The sequence below is a fragment of the Bufo bufo genome, chromosome 3 (genome assembly GCF_905171765.1).
Source record: "Bufo bufo chromosome 3, aBufBuf1.1, whole genome shotgun sequence".
In the NCBI taxonomy this organism is placed as follows: Eukaryota; Metazoa; Chordata; class Amphibia; order Anura; family Bufonidae; genus Bufo; species Bufo bufo.
The window spans coordinates 301,981,701-302,006,511 of record NC_053391.1 but is presented as its reverse complement, the minus strand read 5'-3'; the positions used below and the strand labels follow the sequence as shown (position 1 = coordinate 302,006,511).

Below are 24,811 nucleotides of genomic sequence, written 5' to 3'. Positions count from 1 at the left end.
TGAATGGAGAGTAATCCGTTCAGGATGTCTTCAGTTCAGTCATTTTGACTGATCAGGCAAAAGATAAAACCGCAGCATGCTACGGTTTTATCTCCGGCCAAAAAACTGAAGACTTGCCTGAATGCCGGATCCAGCATTTATTTTCCATAGGAATGTATTAGTGCTGGATCCGGCATTCAAAATACCGGAATGCCGGATCCGCCCTGCGCATGCGCAGATCGAAAAAAAGGTGAAAAAAAATAAATGCCGGATCCGTTATGCCGGATGACACCAACACATGCATTTTTATGACTGATCAGACATTTTTAAGACTGATCAGGATCCTGATCAGTCTTACAAATGCCATCAGTTGGCATACGTTTTGCCGACGGAACTGCTTGCAGGATCACTCTGCCGCAAGTGTGAAAGTACCCTTAATCCCACATGTACAACAAGCACGTGGAGAAACATGTGCATTTAGATAAACCAGCAGAGGGAAGGAAAAAGACCCAAAATAAGCACGGTAAGTTGGGTAGATTTCTGACGTCCCCACATTTAATATACTGTAGACCTACAGCTTTTAAAAGGGGTTTTAACATAATTGTTTAGTTCTTATCCACAGAATAGGTGATAAATGCTTGATCAAGGAGACTCTTATGTTCACTAGAACAGGGGTCACAAGTGGTCCCAGTTACTAATCGCCGAGCTGCACTTTATCCAATTTTTTGGGAGTTACAGCTGAGTTCTCCCACTGCACAGATAAAAAAATGCTGCTTGTAGGAAAAACCCCTTTAAAAAGTTAAAGAACAGGTATATTTAAATGATTATGAATAACAACTATTTAAAATGTTTTATCTTCCCAAACAGGCACTAGGCACCAACAATATCCTAGTCCACCGAACCAAACATTTGAAACTGTGATACGTGGGCACAATAAATTGTATATTACGGTGATTTGTATTATTATTGTTTTTCTTTAAATAATTATTTGTACTGCATAAACACTACTACACATGTCCGACATTACATTATTGGTATATTACATATTTTTAATATATGTATTATATACGATATTGACACATGGCCATTACATGGATCTAACATTGGAGGACATTTAATCAGCCAATAATCATAGTTACAGTCAAAAGCTATTTTCATCTCCTAGGTGATGTCTAAAGGTGAGATAAGATCCTTTTTGTTTAAATCAAATGCAAAAATGTAGACCTCAGTGTTTTCTAGGCCAGCGAAGACTCTTGTGCTGGGAGTACAATGGATAACTGTTTCTGTTTACGGTAAAGGTGACTATTGGCTGTCACCTGCAAACAGAAGTGGCCGGACAAGAATTTTCCCTCTACATTTTAAGTTATACAACTGCCACCACTAAAACAGGATTAGTCAATCAACCTATCAGAATATCAGTTTAGTTTACAACGGCCAATAGACTTATGATAAGGATTGGAATTTTGTACTAGCCAATTAGATGTCTTCCACATGTTAGTCAATGAAGGCTGAATGAAGGATGGTTATGAAATGAAATGATGAGAATGGACTGAGAGGCATGAACTGAGGTAACATCATTCTGGGTATAAGTAGGTTCATTCATCTTAAGAGCTATAACCTTGCTGTATCTGGGTCATCTCTGGAAAAAAAAACAAGGATTGCTGACATCATCATGCATGTGTTTTAACAACATACATCATTTGTGTTCATACGCAGATTTGACTGTAACTATGTTGAATGGCTAGTACCAAGTCTTTTTGGATCATACCACTGAAAAGAGGTTCATGAAGGGCAGCAAACCACCAACAGCATTTTTCAGATGTAGACTAAGAAGTAAAATTTGCAGTCAAAAAATATTTTAAAAAGCAGATGTACAGGTATATGAAAAAATATTTTACTTTTCACCTACAACTTTAAGTTTGATTCCAAGCTCTAGTTATCATTATTGTTTTTTTTATTTTATATTAATGACTATATCAAATGCTAGTTTAGACAAATAATTAAAAAATTACGGTAACTGCTTATTTTAGCCTATACTGGTCAATTTTTCAAAGGATTATACTACCAAAAGTTAAAAAAAAGTCTAGTTTTTAAAATTGACCATTACATAACATCACGTCAGTAACTATGTTGCTGGCTATTTGTAAGTCCATTTAAAATAAATCAGGCCTGAAGACAATGGCATATATATATTTATGAAAAAAGTGCAGAGTGCAGCTTTCAATTCTTACACTACTTTTGAAAAACAAAAGCTGCACTGATTGGTGGTGGTAGGCAACAAAGAACATTAGATTTTTCTGCATTTTAGTCCTTTTGGAGCCTAAGGCCGGTGACAGACCCATGTGAGGTCCAGGAAAAACGATCTGTGTATTGGCTGCATTTCAGCAAATCATCTGATGCAAACTCAAAGCATTATAGTGATTTATGATGCTCTCTCATTACAATATAGCAGACCCACAGTCAACAGCAATCACTTATGATGATGTGAGTTTGGGTCAGATGAGCTGTGGCCGGCACATGAACCATTTTTCCCCAGACTGCACAGGGCTAACCTTGTCGAATGTTGGTTAACAAGAACAGTTTATTAATCAGACATCACCGCTCACTCATCCAATGAACGTAAAGTGATGTAGATTACTTACAATGGGCATTTTAGGGCATTTTTATTGCGCACACAATATTAAAATGTGTAAGCATATATGGATATCAAATACGTCTTCAGTAACAGGATATGTTATTCCTTGTGAGGAAAATGTAAAAAAAAAAAAAAAGTTCTACGTAATCAGTACCATTTTAAAACACACAACTAATATTAAAGCTGTATAGTTACTAAGTAACTCTCTGAGATTTCAATGCGGTCATCAAATAGTAAAATATGTGATTAAAAATTGTGCCATATATATTCAATCTTCTACACGGAATGGACTGCACTGCAACAGATAGCCAATCACTTCATTTTTCATAGTCATCTTCTTATCAGCCAACCGGGTCCATGCAGGATTTTTGACCAGTCTTAAGATCTAGAATAACAAAACAAAGCACAAGTATATATACACACACACACACACACATATGAATCATGAAATGACAAGTAATGTTATCTATATTCAGTGGTCTGTTCTCAAGAGGACCAGTCAGCTCTCCAGATAACATCTATTTTAGTGAATACTTGTATTTCTCATGAAGTAATTCCTGGATATGAATTAATCAATCAACAACTGGCCATTTACAGTACTAACTGGGCAATATTAAAGTGTGTCAGGACAGCTCCCTACTCACAAGGGTAATACAGTATTAACAACCAATAGTCAATGTTTTTATACATTACCAGGATGAATAACAGGATATTTACTACATCAATACCAGTTAGCGCTCTCCTGGCAGGAAACATCCTCAGCAGTCAAAATACAGCAGCCTGATACAAAATGAAGACCTGACATGTTTTTATTCAGGAAATTGCATTTCATGCAGTTTATGTTCCCATTCGGTACTAGATGAAGGACCACACCATCTCATGCATTAGCAACTGGTACTACTTCCTCCAACAACCCATCAGTGTAGATGGGTAGATCATTTAGTTTTATATCCAGTCATGATGTCCTGATATATTATAGATACATTTAAGAAGATTACAATGGTGAAGTCGGAGTGACCAGTGAGCCTAGGTCACTTTGACTGGATTTTCCCTTTAACCCCTTCCTGTCATAAACAACTTTTATTTCTCAGCTTACCATATAAGTTATATATTGTGCACCATTCAATATTCCATATAATATAGTTGGAAGCTGGAGAAAAATAATAAATAGGGTGGAATTGGGGGGAAAAAACCACAATGTCAACATTCTACCCGGAAAGGGGAATCATTTAAAATTGTAATAACTTTTTTCATTGTTAAAAATATATATATTTTTTTACTTTTTTTAGCCCTCTGAATGAACTAAACATTAGATCATTAGATCCCTTCTACCATAGATTACAATGGTTTACCACTGCAGTCTGAGGGAAAATTGCCCCGACATGACTAAGGTAGGCCTGGCAGCCGTGCCCACTAGACAGCTCACAGGGGAGCATAGCAGGGGGAGGTGTTTGGTTGTTTGGCCACAGGGGGCAGCCGGTTCCTGGTAAAAGATCTTCAAATGCTGAAACCAAAATTGACTATGACATCTGAGGAGTTAAATGTCCGTGATCAGTGTGGTCTTGATCACAAATACTGGAGGCAAGTGTCTGCTTTGTCATCTTTAAAGACCTGTCTTCCACCGTATATGCATGGCGGATGTTGGGAAGGGGTTAAGGTCTTTATTTCTACAGCTATAAAAAAACATTTTGCCATCTATTCATCACTGCCTCTAGGGAGATGACTAAAAATATCAGGGATTTTTTTATTTTTTTTTAACAACATGAAAAGAAGATCATGTAAGTTGCCACATTAAAGCTTTACTTGTTTCTACTTAGTTAGTTCTGCAATATAAGTACAGTGACTGCAGAGGACACAGAACAGGGGTTAGGGGAGTTCTGAGAAGCTGACCCCTGATATCAAAGGAAAAATTATTCAATGAATACTTTTTTCTAGTCCATCATGAACTAAAAACTTGAAAAGAAGCCCAAGTATTATTTTAGATTTGACAATCAAGGCTATTAAAAGCAGAAGTGATATGATATCCAAGTGGACATTGATCACTTCATGCCTCAAACAAATGATGGTTACTGAGAAATACTAATGGCAATGCATTTAGCTACTGGAGTTGTTTTAGGTGTACTTTACTTGCTTTTAACAGACAAAAAAATAAAAATATTGAAGATGAAGAGTACAAGTTCTTGGTGCTGCATTGTGCTCTATATCTGTATGTTCTTTAAAAAAATAGTTAAGATGTCATTGTGGCTTCTTACTGCACTTGGAACTGGGTGGCTGTACATAACGGAACTGGCAGGCATATAAAAGCATATCCAGTGCAAACTGTAGACACAGCCATCAACTAATAATATTAATAATGCAAGTTGGTAGCATTCGTTTGAATGATCTTAGTGCAGGCCATCATTGCATCACTGTGAAATTAATGCTGACCATGTTCATTGTTACATTTTAGATCTGCATTACTAAATATAAAATACAAAAAATTCTGACTGGCGCAGACAGTGACCAAATAATCTAACAGCATAGGTTTTACTGTGCATTGGTAATCTGAGCTCCCACCATTCAGTGCTCTCAGCTAACTGGCGTTAAGATGAATTCTAAATTTACCTTTCTGTCTGAACAGCTAATAAAATATCACAAAACTAAAGCTGCACAAAGTAGTAAAAGCAAATAATTGTGAAATACTGTAATCTTCTTCAAGAATTTAGTTTTAATTTAAAGGTTACCTCATGGCACAATTCAGTGCATGTCTGATGCTGAAAAACTTATATGACCTAGGCTAATAATCAATAAGACCATCACTGACCAAAACTCAGTGGTATAAAACATAACTTTTATTAAAAGGCTAATAATAAAATGTTTATCAAAAGGATTAAATAATAGAAATTGTTGTTAAGTTGAGACTAAATACAGAAGATCACATTTAGCCCATTTGTATACAACACTTATGCATACCCACAGGCACGTATGGCTGGCTGCAGGCCGGAGCTAAATAGGCAAGACCATGCCCCCAGAATCCAGACCCGCCAACTACACATCAGTAATGAATCCCATCGGTGAACCAGGATTAGCTCACCTAGGAGAAGGGGCTCGCTATAATTGCCATGGAGCTGCAGGGATGCCAGCTATACATGAGTCCCGCTGTAAAGCTAACACACAGCAATGATTCGCTGTATGAATAGCAGGCCCGTTAAGGTTAAAACAGGCAATTTTCATAAAGAGATCCAAATGGAAGACGAGGCAAATAAAAGTGGGGGTTATTGCTTATCCAATGATATGAAAACAACATGGATGTTAATATAATTTTAAGACAAAAATACATACGGATATTAAAGGGAACCTGTCACCAGGATTTTGTGTATAGAGCTGAGGACATGGGTTGCTAGATGGCCGCTAGCACATCCGCTATGCCCAGTCCCCACAGCTCTGTGTGCTTTTATTGCGTAAAAAAACGATTTGATACATATGTAAATTAACCTGAGATGAATCCTGTCCCTGACTCCTCTTAGGGCTCTTTCACACTTGCGTTGTTCTGTTCCGGCATAGAGTTCCGTCGTCGGGGCTCTATGCCGGAAGAATCCTGATCAGGATTATCCCCATGCATTCTGAATGGAGAGAAATCCATTCAGGATGCATCAGGATGTCTTCAGTTCCGGAACGGAAAGTTTTTTGGCCGGAGAAAATACCGCAGCATGCTGCGCTTTTTGCTCTGGCCAAAAATCCTGAACACTTGCCGCAAGGCCGGATCCGGAATTAATGCCCATTGAAAGGCATTAATCCGGATCCGGCCTTAAGCTAAACATCGTTTCGGCGCATTACCGGATCCGACGTTTAGCTTTTTCTGAATGGTTACCATGGCTGCCAGGACGCTAAAGTCCTGTTTGCCATGGTAAAGTGTAGTGGGGAGCGGGGGAGCCCTGACGTCATTCTGGAGCGCCCCGGGAGCCGCACGGACGGTAAGTATACTGCTCCCCCGCTCCCCACTACTACTATGGCAACCAGGACTTTAATAGCGTCCTGGGTGCCATAGTAACACTGAACGCATTTTGAAGACTGATCCGTCTTCAAATCCTTTCAGTTCACTTGCCGTGTTACGGATCCGGCGGGCACCTCCGGCAAATGGAGTACACGACGGATCCGGACAACGCAAGTGTGAAAGAGGCCTTAGGTTCATATGCATATCTATAAAATCGGGGTCTTTTACACAATAAAAGCACACAGAGCTATGGGGACTGGGTATTGCGGATGTGCTAGCGGCCATCTAGCAACCCATGTCCTCAGCTCTATACACAAAATCCCGGTGACAGGTTCCCTTTAAATTCAATAGAAAGATATGTCATAGAAATGGCATAGAGCCAGAAATCAATCAAACGAGGGATGAGTGAAATACCATAAGTAGAGAAAGTCAAATAATGATGATACAGGATACTTCATATATGATATTACTACATGAAGCAAGTAAAGCATAAACAATCTTTTAGGCCCTGAGGAGAAAGCAATCACATTCTATAGATCCACTGCGCCTACTAAGAATGAGGTTATCCCAATCGCCACCCCTTTTTGGCAGATGTAGAAATTCAATTGCTTGGAGTATAAGACTTCCCAGCGCCCTGACGTCCTTTTGATAAACATTTTATTATTAGCCTTTTAATAAAAGTTATGTTTTATACCACTGAGTTTTGGTCAGTGATGGTCTTATTGATTATTAGCCTAGGTCATATAAGTTTTTCAGCATCAGACATGCACTGAATTGTGCCATGAGGTAACCTTTAAATTAAAACTAAATTCTTGAAGAAGATTACAGTATTTCGCACTAGTGAATCTCTTTTATTCAAAACATCATTAATGTGTTCCCCAATGTTCCTTCAGGAACTATTGTAATGTCTTGCTGATGTAATAAAGCATGGACAAATGATAACATACAGTAAATCACACCGGGTGTTCCCATAGTGATGTATCTCTATGTATGCCTGGCGTTAGCACTAGTTATAGTTTTGCCCATCTAAATGAACCCACACGTCGTACACTAACCGCACCTGTATGCTCCTGGAAATTTTCTCTCCAACCAAGTATCCTGGCGAACAATGGGAGCCAAATGGCTATAAACAAGTCTGTCCTGGATTTTTCCCCCCTTTTACATGTCACTCCGGATTGCCATGTAATAATATCACAGATATCCAGATCAAGCCCTATGATTTTCCACTATTTTTCTGAGAATGTCTATTAGCTCCCACTGTCTGATGGCCAGCCTGGTTACCCCGTATCATGATCACATGGCCTAGGATCAAGGAGGACATCTCTTTGTGTAATGTAGGCCTGGGTCCATAAGCCATTTACAAGGTTCTTTTGGGGAAACCCCTTGCCCTAAACCTAAATTCCAATTCTGTAGACTGGTTCTCAAATTCCCCTAAGGATCTACAATTTGTACGAACAGGCAAATACTGTCCTGTGGAGATACCCTTCTTCAAGGGGAGGGGTGGCAGCTGTCCCAATCGAGAAAGCTGTTGGTGGCACTCTTTTTACAATATACCTTAGTGTGTAACTGTCTGTAGCTCAGTTTAGCAATTCTCAAGTAATTTCAAGGATTTTGCATAATTCTCATCCATGAATTGGAGACCCAGATATTCTGGTGATGCAACAAACTCCTTAAAATCTTATAAAGATGAAGACAATAACAAAGACACGATCTATATATCTTAGCCATAAGAGAATCCCACCATCCTCGTAGCAAAAGGACTGCTCATAGCTGTACCCCACCGCTGGTGAAATAATATCTAGTCCTAACACATCAACAGCTAATAAAAAAAAATCACTTAATTCTAAGGCTGTATAACTTAGTAAAAGCAAATAGTTTACAATGTTATTGGACTAACTGTGAAATACTGTAATGTCTTTAAAGAATGTAGTTTTATTTAAAAAGTTCACTCATGGCACAAATTGTGTGACAACTTCTTTTTTTGGTGATGTTTGGCACCAAAAAAAAAACACCAGGACTACCACTGACCCTGAACAATATACATGATATTGGTTTTGTCACAATATGTATGGTCACAATATATATCGACTGACAATGGAAAATGGAATCGCTTAGTTGTATATATTCATACATTTGCAGGACTATATCAAGCTCCAAAATTCTAGTTCTAAGCTCCATTGTTGATATTTTATGAGAAATGCAATTATTTATTAAAAGAGGAATGTCAAGGGAGTTGACAGGTCCTTAGCATACCCAATATGGGAGATTTATCAAAACTATCTAAAAGAAAAACTAGCCAATGTTGTCCATAGCAATCAGCAAATAACATAGAAACAAAGTGTTATCTGATTATGAATTATAATGATTTAAATTAAAATAAGACTAACTTTCATGGTCCTTCTTTGTGGGTTTCCCGTCCTTCATTGTTCAGTTGTTTTAACCTTGCCTGAACATCTTCATCTGACCAAATGAGAATAATAGATATACGTGACCAAATGAGAAAAATGCCCTACTCCTGTTTTATTACTCGTTACAGAGGTTGTCCAAGTTATTTACAAATTTGCCCCATGCCACCTAATGCTTTAAAAAAATATATATTATTATATACTCAACCTCTTTCTCCCTCGCCATTCTTAATGGGGCCTATCTGGTCTGCATAAAAGGCTGCAGTAAGTGACTTGCAGTTATACAGAACATGACCACTGCAGGCTTGTATACTAACAGTAGAAGACGACCATACCAGCAGTGCTTAGAAAGGTGGGGGAGAAAGAAGTGAGCATATAGTAATTTTTTTTTTATAAAGCATTAATTGTCATGGGACAGATCTGTAATTAATTTGGATAATCCATTCAATCAATTTAGTGAAATCTACACAACGATATAAGGGGAACCTCAAGACGCTAGTTAGCATGCTAACTTGCAAAGCTCAAATAAACAGATACCTACCCCATGTAAGGCTACTTTCACAATGGCGTTTCTGGGTCCGCTTGTCAGATCCGTTTCAGGGCTCTCACAAGCAGCCCAAAACGGATCAGTTCAGCCCCAATGCATTCTGAATGGATAAGGATCTGTTCAGAATGCATCAATTTGGCTGCGTTTGACCTCCGTTGCGTTTTTTAGACGGTCACTAAAACGCAGCTTGCAGCATTTTGGTGTCCGCCTGGCAATGCGGAGCCAAACGGATTTGTCCTGACTTACAATGTAAGTCAATGGGGACGAATCCGTTTTTCACTGACACAATATGGTGCAATTGAAAACTGATCCATCCCCCATTGACTTTCAACGTAAGTCAAGACGGATCAGTTTAGACTTTTTTTTTTAAATGAATAATGCAAACGGATCCGTTATTAACAGATACAAGCGTTTGCATTATTGGTGCGGATGTGTCTGTGCAGATAAAAGACGGATCTGCACCAAACGCGAGTGTGAAAGTAGCCTAAGAAGCAGCAGTTATAATCAGACAGGTTCAAGACTAGAATGTAACTACTAAGCTAGATAAAAACCAGATTATAATTGATGTGTTTATAAGTGTATGCTTGCGATATATTTAGAGACATTTGTTCCCGTTCACATTACATGGTTTATCACACACTGATCTCTTTTGAATAATAAAAAACAAAAACTTACCACATGAATGTCCTTCAACATCATCCAAAAGATTGGCCGTAGAGGCTGCTGTTCCAAGTCTGCAGTTTTTGTTAAGGGTAAAACTAGTGGCATAAGTAGTGTAGACTCATTTTTGTAGGGATTAGCGAGAGCTCTGGTTGTAGCTGCAGATTAGTGTCTAACCCCTTAATAACTGGGATCTTTGCCGGGGTGAATCAGAATACACTTCCGCTTCCGTGTTTTTACGCCTCCAAATGCCGTGGTCACAATTGACTATGGCATCTGAAGGGTTAAAAGTCCGCAATCAACGTTACCACTGGTCGCGGACATGAGCCCCAGGCACCATATTTGAAGTCCCGACCGCCAAAAGTATAAATACTTAAGGCGGTGGGGAACGGGTTAAAATCAGATGGTATTACGAAATGTCTGGTTTCTTCAGGCTACCACCACAGGTTGCCCCTCATTACTTCCAAGCTGTGCAATTATTGCTTCTGCAAAACATTTGCCATTTAAATCCTCGATTTAAAAAAAACACCTTATTATAGGCCATAATCTTTTGAAGAATATCTTGCCTTGGACAATTAACATCACGGCTATTATTCACCATCTTAAAGGGGTTGTCAAATTTTTTTTTTTGTTCTTTGCAAGTGTCTAATTAAGCAAATGTTAAGGGTTTTCAATTCACTTCATTCATCTACAATGGCCCTGTTCTCCTAGTTAGCTGAAGGTCACATGACCTGTGATGTCAGAGTTTACCAGCTCTGATGAGGTGAGGGAGCATGTCTGTGTATGGAACCTCACTGTAAAGGCTGTTGTGGTTGGAGCCACAAGCCCCGCCCCCTGTACTGCTAGATATGCTGGCTGAGCTGCCTGCCCTGTGTCTCCCCTCCCACTGGATTCCTCAGCAAAGTTTAACCCCTTCTACCATCAGCAGCACAGACTCGGGGTTAGAGGCTCTGCCTCAGGTACTGAGCAGCTGCAGGGTTTCCTCCTATTCAGGCACTGAAGAGACAAATGCTGTGCACAGGATCTTCCCTCCCTACTCACCCTACAGACACAGAACTGACAGACTGGAGGAGTTCTCTCCTCTACACTCTTCTGCTGTCTGCAGAGCATTGCGCAAGAACAGGTAGGGAGAAGATCCTGTGTGTATCAGTAATGTCATTGTACTAAACAGCTGGGACTTGTAGTACTACATATCCAACATAAGTATCCCAACAGTCACACTGCAGACAGGTCAGCAATTTAATTCACTCCCTTTGCAGAATAGGAGAAGGGAAAAGCAGTATTTGTTGACACCCACAAATATTCATGAGGAAAACCTCAGAGATTGTTAGACACCCCCAAAGCCCTACAACTGCATGTCAACAAAGGGTCAGAACTGAACTATCGAAATGAGTAAATATTTTTTTTCCCTAAAACTTGCTTAGCCTATGTATATATTGCTGACCATCAGATCTACAATTTTTTTTTTTACATAACTCAGACAACGCCTTTAAGTCAGCACATAGTTGCTTCTTAATTAAAGAAAAGGGAAGCCTCTGTATGAAATAGCAAATTTTGAGAGCTATATTTCTTACAGTAAAACAACTGGAAACCAGGCAGTTAATGCTAAACCAAGGCCAACATATTCACCAGGAACTTTCCCAGTGTATCCAGTAAACGTATCCTTCAGGCGCAGTGTGAAAGACCTTAAAACAGCTTTCTTTTAAGACTGGCACACGAATGGCCTTTTATGCCCTCTCTCCTTCTGTACCAGTTTGTAACTCGTCTTGTTTATGATTAGTGCAATTGTCTGTATTATGTATGTATACCTCTTCTCATATGTACAGCGCTATGGAATAAATGGCGCTTTAATAATAATAAATAATAATAATAAGTGACCTTATAATCATTATAACACAACAGGGATTGTCACCGTTTAAAGTCCTTACTAAAAGTTTATAAAACTATAGCCTACAGATCTAGGGCTCATGCACACGGCTGTTGCCCGGCCATGCTTACATTTCGGCCCGCAAACAGCGGGTCTCCAATATATGGGCATCAGCCGCGTGCACTTCATATAACAGATACGGGAGATACGGTTTGGTGCGCAACAGAGGCGTGGATCGGAAGCACTACGGGGTGTTTCCGTGGGTTTTCTGTCCATGCCTCTGCACCACAAAAAAGTACTGCATGCACTACTTTTTGGTGGTGTGGACCGACGGATGCGGATCACGGACCCTATTCAATTGAATGGGTCTGCGTCTGCAGACGGTGGTCACATGGTCAGTGCCTGTGCAGAGCAATTTGTGGTCTGCAGCAAGAGCAAGGCTGGCATACGGTCATGTGCATGAGCCCTTAGACATCCTAAGCAATCCTTTTAGACTCATTCTTAAAGGAAATTAACAAAAAAATTATTCTGTAAATTCCTCCCCTATTATCCTTCTTCTATTTGTTCATATATTGCCTCATATTGCAATTAAAACAAACATAAAAATATATTCATGTATCCCATCAAATGTCACATGTATGATAAATTTGTCCCATCATGCACATGAGAAAAAGTACACTTTAAACACCTTCCCACATATATAAAATATAACTTTTAATAATTACTTTTAAAATAAAAGCTCAAATCAAGCCCAGATAAATTAGGTCTTATAGTAATACAAATAGCACACTTGTTATCTCAAACAGTAAAAAACGGATATTGGCATTGATATTACTTACGGTTTATTGCGATCTCAGCGCTTTGGTAAGGATCTCTGGCCCCTGAGGATCATAGATGATGGTCTGAGGTATATGATTCACAGGAAAGAAAGGGCCGGAAAAACAGACACAAACGTACCTATTCTATCCCTATTAGGCCCTTCCTAATCCTCAGCCCAGGGACACCCCTTAATGGTAGGGATCCCCCTGTCCTCGTGCGTAACCTGCAGGTCACCTACTTACACCCTTCATAACAAATCACAGGCAGATCACACATCGCAGGCTGATACCAAATGCTGAGAAGATTGCTAACAGTGTACCAAACAAAGGCAATTTAAATCATATGATAAGACAAATGCACAAAAACGAAATCCCGACGCAGCATTTCCCCAGTAACAAAATAAGACTGGTTCGTCAGGGGATTAAATCGCATATATCAATTAGGCAGAATCTCAGGATAAAGACTCTGACTAGTTTGGTAGATAAACAGAGGTGCCTTCAATAAGGACCCACTGGGAGACTTGGGCTATGATGTAGGCTTCTTAGAAGGCAGGTGTCTCCACAAGTGTGCTATTTGTATTACTATAAGACCTACTTTATCTGGGCTTGATATAAGCTTTTATTTTAAAAGTAATTATTAAAAGTTATATTTTATATATGTGGGAAGGTGTTTAAAGTGTATTTCTTCAACATGCACATGACCATACATTTGGTCCGCTCTAAGGCTGCAGTAAGCGATTATTTTAGAAATCGAGTATTCTATCGATTATTTTTTTTTTAAGATTAATCGAGTAATCTAATAAGAAAAAATGAATTAAAACACTATTTTCTTTTATAAAAAAAAACTCATCAGACCCTCTACCATCAGTCCCCAACACCCTTCGTTTCCCCCTGTGCGATCAGCCCAAGTGCATCAGTTCCCCCCGGTGCCATCAGCTCTCCCCCACCCCAGTGCCATCAGCTCTCACCCACCCCAGTGCCATCAGCTCTCACCCACCCCAGCAGCTCTCCCCCTTGTGGCATCAGCTCTTCCCCCTTGTGCCATAATCCCCTCCCTTGTGCAAGCAGCTCTCTCCCCTTGTGCCAGCAGCTCTCTCCCCTTGTGCCAGCAGCTCTCTCCCCTTGTGCCAGCAGCTCTCCCTCCCTGCTCCTCCTGACACCCGGAATGCACAGCGTCATTGGTTGCTATGATGCTGTGCACTCCGGGTGCCCAGCCTTAGTCGCACCAACTTACCTTTACAGCAGGGGCGCCACCGACACTACATCGTTCCGCGCTGCTCTGCGCCTGACGTCCCACAGCGCGTCAGGTCACGGCGTGCGTACGTCAGGAGGTCAGTGTAGTGTGGGACTAAGGACGTGCTGTGGAGTGTCTGGAGGCCCCCTGCTGGAAAGGTGAGTATTCCAAGCGCAGCGGAAGTAATAGCAAGCGCTTTACTCCCGCTCCGTGGTCACATGACAAAAACGAATCCTCGATGCAAAAAATTAGCATCGAGGATTTTTGTGTGCCGAATTACTCGATTTAGTCGAGTACTCGTTGCAGCCCTAGTCCGCTCCCAACCCGCATTTTTTGAGGATCAGATGCGGATTTATTTAGTGAGCTGTCCGCATCTGTATGGCCATACCATGGTCCCGCAAAACATACAGTATCCTATTCTTGTCCATTTCTATTGAAGTGAAAAAGAAAATGGCATACACAGCCAGGATCTGTGTTTTGCGGATCCACGATGTGCATTAGCGCTTTTGTCTAGAAAAGCTATTCCTACTCCACCCTCCTACTAGAGTGAGATTGCAGTTTTTTTGTGGCTTTTTAAATAAGTGTCAGTGATAAATCTGGAGTGAAATTCATTAACATATCTAACCACACCCACCCCACTTTCTCTCCCATATTTCAAAACTGGAGGGAGTGGTATAAAATGCAAAAAGTTGCAAAAGTTGACGTAAGGACACAACCGCTGCAGACAATCACATGCCATATAGTGATGACCTGCTCCCCTTGCATCACTGCAACTGGTCACGCAACCCCTTTAATGTACATGTGCAAGAAGAAATGAATTTCACTTGCTATTGGAAACACTGGCTACTGTGTGTTATGTTACATAGCACAATAGGATACACTTGGTGTTTGAGCAAATGTTTTCTCCGAGATTTTCTCATTTTTGTTTTCTCTGAAAATGCTCTGGCAATCTCCAACAACTTCTTTCTGGTTGCTGAAAAAAAGTAAAATAAATCATTATCAAGTCCTCAAGACATAGAGAAGAAGTATTTTGTGAAGGTACACAAAGTTCTGTTTCTTCAGCGGGTGGTAACATCTGATCAGGTTTTCCAACAACTGGATGCAAACCCATCATCATTACAATGGACAATTTTACCCCTTAACCTCCTAAAAGTCACGTGAAGTTCAGGTGTCTATAACGCTTTAGAATCGGTACATTTGTACACCACTGACTAGTGGAAGGGGGTCCACAGCGAGTGTTGTACAAATCTCTGCTCCTGCTTGTGCCCCTTCAGCTTGGTTAATTCCTGGCATAGCACAGCAGTACCCTATACCAATAGGCTATGCAAGAGCCCGCTCTGCTCTCCACAGCACATCAACACAGGAGATGCTGCACCGATGCGCTATAGAGAGCTTTCAGGTAAGCAGAGTAGGCTTGAGCAGAAGCCTACTGAGCTAAATACTGGTTGACTAAAGGTTACTCTTTAAAAAAAAAAAAAAAAAATCTTTAAAAAAAAACACAAATATTAAAACTCTGAAACAATCTGATTCCCATTTATCATGTAAAAGGAAAAACTAATATAAAGATTATCGGAACCGCTATATTCATATAAAAGTCCAAACTATTAAAATAACATACTATTCATACTATTTAATGCCTCCCACAAAAAACAAGCACAAAAAGCATTGCTGCCAAAACTGACTTGGCCTGCAAAATTTTGAATTAGTGAATGACCATGTGTTTACATTCTTTTTTCCTGCCAGATTCCTTCAGTCACCTTTGGTGGCCATATACTTATTTGCTTTTTGAGCATATTTTAGGTCAGTTTTTATTAAGCATACCCACTTCCTGCTTCTTGGACCTGATAAGGAAAAAAAAAAATGAATCTGTGGATTACTTTTTGGGTTTTCTGATCAACTGAAATAGAAACATGGCAATACCAGTTGTATTCTTTAAAGGACATCTGTCAGTTGATTTGTAGCTATGAAACTGGCTGACCTGTTGTATGTGCTTTTGGCAGCAGAAGGCATCTGTGTTGGTCCCATGTTCATATGTGCCCACATTGCTTAGAAAAATTATGTTTTAATATATGCAAATGAGTCTCAAGGAGAAACCGTGGCATTGCCTTTATATCTAGAGGTTCTGCCATGTCCTCTGCACTTTGATTGACATGGCCAGGAGTGATGACGTTTTAACTGCTTGGCTCTATCAAAGTGGAGAGGGTGCGGCAGTTGCAGAAAGCAGAGCCCCTAGGTGTAATGGCAACACCCTTGTTGCTCCTAGAGGCTCATTTGCATAAATAAAACATTTTCCTCAGCCATCCAGCCATATATAAACATGGGACCAACAGCAAGTCAGGTACAAATCTGTGGATAGATACCCTTTAGTGACACAATTTTAGCATTTCATGAACTGAAAAACTGGAAAAACTTCTTTGTGGGGTGAAACTGAAAAAAAAAATATATATATCTGCAATTCTGATATCTTTTAGGATTTTGTTTTAATGGCATTCACTTGGATTTTGGTCAGTTATTTCCATCAGTTATTGTGAGCCAAAACCAGTAGTGAACCCTACACAGAGAAGGTATAGTGGAAAAATGGCCTCCTGTGTTCTGTGTCTTTGACTAGCACCTGGTTTTGGCTCACAATAATTGATGGAAATACCTATCTGAATAACTAAAGTGTGAACTCGGCATGATCAGGCCAATTTTTTTATTTTAGCAATTAGCCTATTTAACGACAAATAACTATTTAATATCTGAGCCAAACTGCATGTACATAATATTATTTTTCACAGGACACAGACATTTTTTTTGTGCCATTAGATGACAGATAATTTTTTATTTATTTAAAAATGTGTACATTTATAGAGTTTGCACACAAATATTGCTACATATACTATTACTAAAACCAATAACTATATATATTTTTAAATGAAAGAAAAAGGAGAAAAATGTGTGTATGTAGTCTGGAATACTAACACTAAAACTTCTAACTATAGCCATCATTCACAGACAACAGGCTCACAGCTCACTTTACAGCCAGCAAGGGTCACTGTCGCAAAGGTAAAAGCGCCCTGGAACCCCCGCCGATCTGATGTTGATGACCTATCCTGAGGATAGGTCATCAATATTAAAAGCCTGGAGAAGCCCTTTAAGTGTAAACACTTAATGATTACAGAATGCCTTTAAGAACTGTCATTTGAACAGCAAACTTTGTACGTGTAAGGCTAGTTTCACACTAGCATTTGAGAGCTCCAGCAGGCTGTTCTGGCAGGGAAAAGTCTGTCAGTGCTCACTGGATTTAGCATTGCCCGAAGCCACCTGTTAGCCCTATTCACTGTAATAGGGATCGGAGGAGATCCAGCTGCAAACAGGCATATTATTCTCTGCCGAAACAGCCTGCTGAAGCTCTCGAGCGCTAGTGTGAAACAAGCCTAAGCTCTTACATGATTTTCCTAATGCAACAAGAATTGTATATCATCAGCTTCAATAAGTATACAGGTGCATCCACCAGTAGAAAGTCCATTGCAGATTTTGAAGCAGATTTCGGTATGGAAAAGTTGTAGATTTGCAGCAGATATACACACCCCTGTTAAAATGTCCGGTTTCTGTGATGTAAAAAAAATGAGACAAAGATAAATCATTTTAGAACTTTTTCCACCTTTAATGTGACCTATAACTGTACCACTCAATTGAAAAACAAACTGAAATCTTTTAGGTGGAGGGAAGAAAACAAAAAAACTAACAAAAATAATGTGGTTGCATAAGTGTGCACACCCTCTTATAACTGGGGATATAGCTGTGTTTAGAATAAAGCAATCACATTCAAAATCATGTTAAATAGGAGTCAGCATACACCTACCATCTTTTAAAGTGCCTCTGATAAACCCCAAATAAAGTTCAGCTGCTCTAGTTGGTCTTTCCTGAAATTTTCTTAGTTGCATCCCACAGCAAAAGCCATGGTCCACAGAGAGCTTCCAAAGCATCAGAGGGATCTCATTGTTAAAAGGTATCAGTCAGGAGAAGGGTACAAAAGAATTTCCAAGGCATTAGATATACCATGGAACACAGTGAAGACAGTCATCATCAAGTGGAGAAAATATGGCACAACAGTGACAGTCCCAAGAACAGGACGTCCCTCCAAAATGGATGAAACGACAAGAAGAAAACTGGTCTGGGAGGCTACCAAGAGGCCTACAGCAACATTAAAGGAACTGCAGGAATATCTGGCAAGTACTGGCTGTGTGGTAGAGGTGACAACAATCTGCCGTATTCTTCATATGTCTGGGCTATGGTGTAGAGTGGCAAGACGAAAGCCCTTTCTTACGAAGAAAAACATCCAAGACAGGCTACATTTTGCAAAAACACATCTGAAGTCTCCCAAAAGCATGTGGGAAAAGGTGTTATGGTCTGATGAAACCAAGGTTGAACTTTTTGGCCATAATTTCAAAAGATATGTTTGGTGCAAAAACAACACTGCGCATCACCAAAAGATCACCATACCCACAGTGAAGCATGGTGGTGGCAGCATCATGCTTTGGGACTGTTTTTCTTTAGCTGGAACTGGGGCCTTAGTTAAGGTAGAGGGAATTATGAAGTTCCAAATACCAGTCAATATTGGTACAAAACCTTCAGGCTTCTGCTAGAAAGCTGAACATGAAGAGGAACTTCTTCTTTCAGCATGACAACGACCCAAAGCATACATCCAATTCAACAAAGGAATGGCTTCACCAGAAGATGATTAAAGTTTTGGAATGGCCCAGCCAGAGCCCAGACCTGAATCCGATTGAAAATCTGTGGGGTGATCTGAAGAGGGCTGTGCACAGTAGATGCCCTAGCAATCTGACAGATTTGGAGTGTTTTTGCAAAGAAGAGTGGGCAAATCTTGCCAAGTAAAATTGTGCCATGCTGATAGACTCATACCCAAAAAGACTGAGTGCTGTAATAAAATCAAAAGGTGCTTCAACAAAGTATTAGTTTAAGGCTGGTTTCACACGGGCGAGATTTCCACACGGGTGCTATGCGTGAGGTGAACGCATTGCACCCGGACCCATTCATTTCTACGGGGCTGTGCACATGAGCGGGGATTTTCATGCATCACTTGTGCGTTGCATGAAAATCGCAGGATGCTCTATATTGTGCGTTTTTCACGCAACGCAGGCCCCATAGGGAGTGAATGGGGCTGCGTGAAAATCGCAAGCATCCGCAAGCAAGTGCGGATGCAGTGCAATTTTCATGCATGGTTGCTAGGAGATGATTGGGATGGGAACCTGATCATTATTATTTTCCCTTATAACATGGTTATAAGGGAAAATAATAGCATTCTTAATACAGAATGCTAAGTAAAATAGGGCTGGAGGGGTTAATTTTTTTTTTACAATTATTTAACTCACCTCATTCACTTGTTCGCGCAGCCCGGCTTCTCTTCTGTCTTCTTCTTTGCTGTCCAGGAGGAAAAGGACCTGTGGTGAAGTCACTGCACTCATCACATGATCCATCACCATGATGATGGATCATGTGATGGACCATGTGATGAGCGCAGTGACGTCACCACAGGTCCTTTTCCTCAAAGAAGAAGACAGAAGAGAAGCCGGGCTGCGCGAACAAGTGGATTAAGGTCATTAAATTATTATATATATTTTTTTTAACCCCTCCATCACTATTTTACTAAGCATTCTGTATTAAGAATGCTATTATTTTCCCTTATAACCATGTTATAAGGGAAAATAATAAACACCTAACCCAAACCCGAACTTCTGTGAAGAAGTCCGGGTTCGGGTCTGGGTACCAAACATGCCGATTTTTCTCACGCGCGTTCAAAACGCATTAAAACGCTTTGCACTTGCGGGGAAAAATTGTGCATGTTCCTGCAACGCACCCGCATCTTTTCCCGCAACGCCCGTGTGAACCCAGCCTAAGGGTGTGCACACTTATGCAACCATATTATTTTATTTTTATATTTTTCTTCCCTCTACCTAACAGATTTCAGTTTGTTTTTCAATTGAGTGGTACAGTTTATAGGTCACATTAAAGGTGGAAAAAGTTCTGAAATGATTTCTCTTTGTCTCATTTTTTTACATCACAGAAACCTGACATTTTAACAGGGGTGAGTAGACTTTTTATATCCACTGTATATCTGCAAACATAAATTGACATGCCGAGGACTTCAAATCTAATATATAATATATATATATATATATATATATATATATATATATATATATATATAAAAAACGAATGATGAGGCAGCACTTCCAGTATGAGGTGAACGGGTGAGGAACCCCAACTTTATTCAAGCGACGTTTCGGCCTGCTCAATGAGGCCTTTCTCAAGCTACATAACAGTGCATATGACAGGGTATAAATACATCCCCCAATCAGTACAATTCAATTACAATCAGTGGTTAGGCGTGACTACAAACCAGTCACGTGATCATTAACCATTTAAACACATGACATAGGTGTATAGTAAACATTCTCATGTTGTGAGCATACAAACATTTCATAAGTGATCTATGATGCCAAAATAAATAATATAGCGAGATAAATCTCTGTGTATCCATTACATTTAAATAGAATATGCATCTCTCTCCATTTAATATGTGATTACCCATATCGAACACTGTGCAAAACGTGTTAGGTACATACAGGGTTAAAAACATATGTTGCTGATACAGCCGTACCTTAACACAGATTAAAAACATCAGGACGGAGCTCACCATACTTGAGTTCTTGGAACCGGCCGGCATTGGCGTCCCCTCGTCGGCGATGCGCATGCGCCGAGCCCGACGTCATTGGCCACGCCCCCCGATACAGCCGCGCTCACACGTGACAGCTCCATGGACCGCAGCGTCATCCCCTGGAGCGCACCGCAGGGAAAACAGCTGAAAGGGGAGGGAGGTCAAGGCATGTGACTCAGCGTCAGACGCATAGCACTTGGGGGTGTGCCGAAGTGACCATGGTGATGTAAACAGTACGGAGACTAGCGGGCATACGCACCATAACTAGGACCCTTATATAAGCACATAGTCCAGATCCCAATACACCTATAGGTACATTTAGTCAGCTCAGCGGGTAGGCGCACAAACAGAGCTCCTATCTAAGGGGTTAACATTTTGCCCTGCAGTGGGAGTTGATTGGTATCAGCTTGAAGTAGATCTGCAAAAATTTTTTAGAAGTATCAAGCTGAAAGTGTGGTTTTCCGAGAATGATCAGCATGCGACTGGTGGCGACACTGAGCACGGTTGTGAACTCTCTCTTCGGGGTGTGGGCCTACACGCCAAGAGTGACTTCACACCGCAGATTAAGAGTCCGGCCATAGACGCATTTATTAATGCAGTGAGGGTGGATATTGAGCATCTGAAAGACTCATTGTCTGAAAGGGGGCTCAAGCACCCTAATATGAAGTCAGCCGAGATACGTGCATTGGGTGAACTTTGCAACAACGGCTCCCTCACGGTCAAACCGGCCGACAAGGGGGGTGCCGTTGTTGTGATGGACACCCAATGGTACGTCTCAGAGATACAGAGGCAGCTGGGAGACCCGCTGGTGTATAGACAGCTGAATCATGACCCTAAATTTGAGGTGATGAAGGTTATCACTAATATACTTGATAGAGCTAAAGTAGGAGGTTTGATCGATGAAGCTCTTTACAAGTATCTATTGATAACACACCCCAAAACACCATTGATGTATGTGTTACCTAAAATTCATAAGAGTTTACAGAACCCCCCGGGGAGACCCATTGTCTCCGGGAGGGAGTCTGTGTTCTCTAATGTAGCCATCTTCCTGGATAAAATACTGAGAGTGTTTGCTGTAGGAGCTAGATCCTACATACGTGACACAGGTGACTTCCTTAACAGGATTGCTGAGGTGGAGGTGACGGATAGGATCCTGCTGGTCTCCTTCGATGTGGTGAGCCTCTACACCTCTATAAATCATGATAGGGGTGTAGAGGCAATCAGGAAGTGTCTGGTTTCCACCCAGTATACTGATGAATGTAGAGAGTTCATATTGGACCTGCTCGGTGTAGTTTTGAGGTACAATTATTTTGCTTTTCAGGATGGTTATTTTTTACAACAGCGGGGAACCGCTATGGGTTCGAATATGGCGCCGACTTACGCCAACATCTTCATGTCGGGCCTGGAGGCTGAGCACGTCTATGTGTCCCACCACTTCAGTCTTGTGCGGGGGTGGTGGAGATACATAGACGATGTCTTTGTCATCTGGGACGGCACTGAAAGTGAGCTGGCCGATTTCCACACTTTTTTGAATACAATAGACCCAGATATACAGTTTACTCTAACATACTCCACCGAGCAGGTCCAATTTTTGGATACCATGGTGATCAAACAAGGTACGATACTTGTGACCGACTTATACACTAAGCCGACGGACTGCAACAAGTTGTTGAAGTTCGAGAGCTGTCACCCACGGTCCATGGTTAAAACCTTGCCGCGGAGCCAGTTTCTCCGTGTACAACGTATTGTATCTCATCAAGAGAATGCCAAGAGTGTGCAAAGCAGTAATCAAAGCAAAAGGTGGCTACTTTGAAGAACCTAGAATATGACATATTTTCAGTTGTTTCACACTTGTTTGTTATGTATATAATTCCACATGTGTTAATTCATAGTTTTGATGCCTTCAGTGTGAATCTACAATTTTCATAGTCATGAAAATAAAGAAAACTCTTTGAAAGAGAAGGTGTGTCCAAACTTTTGGTCTATATATATATACACATATACACTCACCTAAAGAATTATTAGGAACACCATACTAATACGGTGTTGGACCCCCTTTTGCCTTCAGAACTGCCTTAATTCTACGTGGTATTGATTCAACAAGGTGCTGATAGCATTCTTTAGAAATGTTAGCCCATATTGATAGGATAGCATCTTGCAGTTGATGGAGATTTGAGGGATGCACATCCAGGGCATGAGATCTGGTGACTGTGGGGGCCATTTTAATACAGTGAACTCATTGTCATGTTCAAGAAACCAATTTGAAATTATTCGAGCTTTGTGACATGGTGCATTATCCTGCTGGAAGTAGCCATCAGAGGATGGATACATGTTCTCATTCTGTTTACGCCAAATTCAGACTCTACCATTTGAATGTCTCAACAGAAATCGAGACTCATCAGACCAGGCAACATTTTTCCAGTCTTCAACAGTCCAATTTTGGTGAGCTCGTGCAAATTGTAGCCTCTTTTTCCTATTTGTAGTGGAGATGAGTGGTACCCGGTGGGGTCTTCTGCTATTGTAGCCCATCTGCCTCAAGGTTGTGCGTGTTGTGGCTTCACAAATGCTTTGCTGCCTACCTCGGTTGTAACGAGTGGTTATTTCAGTCAACATTGCTCTTCTATCAGCTTGAATCAGTCGGCCCATTCTCCTCTGACCTCTAGCATCCACAAGGCATTTTTGCCCTCAGGACTGCCGCATACTGGATGTTTTTCCCTTTTCACACCATTCTTTGTAAACCCTAGAAAAGGTTGTGCGTGAAAATCCCAGTAACTGAGCAGATTGTAAAATACTCAGACCGGCCCGTCTGGCACCAACAACCCTGCCACACTCAAAATTGCTTAAATCACCTTTCTTTCCCATTCTGACATTCAGTTTGGAGTTCAGGAGATTGTCTTGACCAGGACCACACCTCTAAATGCATTGAAGCAACTGCCATGTGATTGGTTGACTAGATAATTGCATTAATGAGAAAAAGAACAGGTGTTCCTAATAATTCTTTAGGTGAGTGTATATAGATCAAATTGTTCTGAATACATGCCATTCATAATTGCTGGTAGCAATAATTGCCCCTGAATGTTTCCTGCTAAATATGACAGGTAAGTAAATAATCGAAAATGCTTTTCTAACATTATGGCTGGAAATAGGATTACTACTCATACAAGAAGACTGTTCTTCCTTCACTCTACTTCCTAGAATTTAATACTCTCTGATTTCTTACTGAAAAGAAAACCAACACACGAGATGACACACTGAGTGTTTGCCAATCCTATTTCCTATGCACTTTTCAAGAGGCTTTCCACTGCAGCATATCATTTGTCTCTCAGTGATGAAATGTTGTGGCATAAGGAGACAATTCTTTGTAAGGCCCATAGTAAATAAAACAGAATGATTTGCTATCTTCATTTCAAACAGTTCCAGATATTCATCGCTTCTGGCTCCTAGGTAATAATTTATCCGTTGTCGACTATACACAAATAATTTCAGACCTATGGCAACAATGAAAAGTTTCTCCTCGGAGATTCTGCCATCCTCAGTCATACAGTGTGCATTACAATATATTGAAACAGATTGGCTAGTGCTTCACCAGGGAATGGTTTTTCACACATTGTTAGAAGCTTGCTAAGGTTTCTAGTCAAAATGGCTTATAACCATAATAAATACAACAAAAAAATAACGCACCAAGAAGGAGCTGTTGGAATTGAATGAAACTTTATAGGTGTAAATGTAAGGCTGATATATGAAAGTGATTCAATATTAGAGCAAAAAGATTGAGGAAAAACTACAATTGAAAGGAGGTTCTAGGCGGCATCTAGGCTGGATACAAGATGAGATACGTTGGGGATGGAGGAACACAGGCTACCAGGGCCAGACTGCCAGATGGGCTGGTGACTACAGTGGGCCACCTGCTCTTCTCTCACATTCATAGTGCTTAGCTTTGCCATTAATGAATTAGTGCCCTTTAGACCTCTT

General features: G+C 40.5%; 1 protein-coding gene across 1 annotated transcript in view; it reads right to left on the bottom strand.

Annotated features, from left to right (window-relative positions):
• Window positions 1-900: 900 nt before the first annotated feature.
• Window positions 901-24,811, bottom strand: part of CUEDC1 (CUE domain containing 1) — a 247,841-nt gene continuing 223,930 nt past the window's right edge. Inside the window, exons 9-12 of the mRNA XM_040424225.1 lie at window positions 14,998-15,091; window positions 10,215-10,273; window positions 8,975-9,047; window positions 901-2,999 (exon numbers count right to left, since the gene is read on the bottom strand). Of these exons, the coding sequence (XP_040280159.1) occupies window positions 8,977-9,047; window positions 10,215-10,273; window positions 14,998-15,091 (224 nt within the window). The 3' untranslated portion in view covers window positions 901-2,999; window positions 8,975-8,976. The remainder of the gene's footprint in view (window positions 3,000-8,974; window positions 9,048-10,214; window positions 10,274-14,997; window positions 15,092-24,811) is intronic.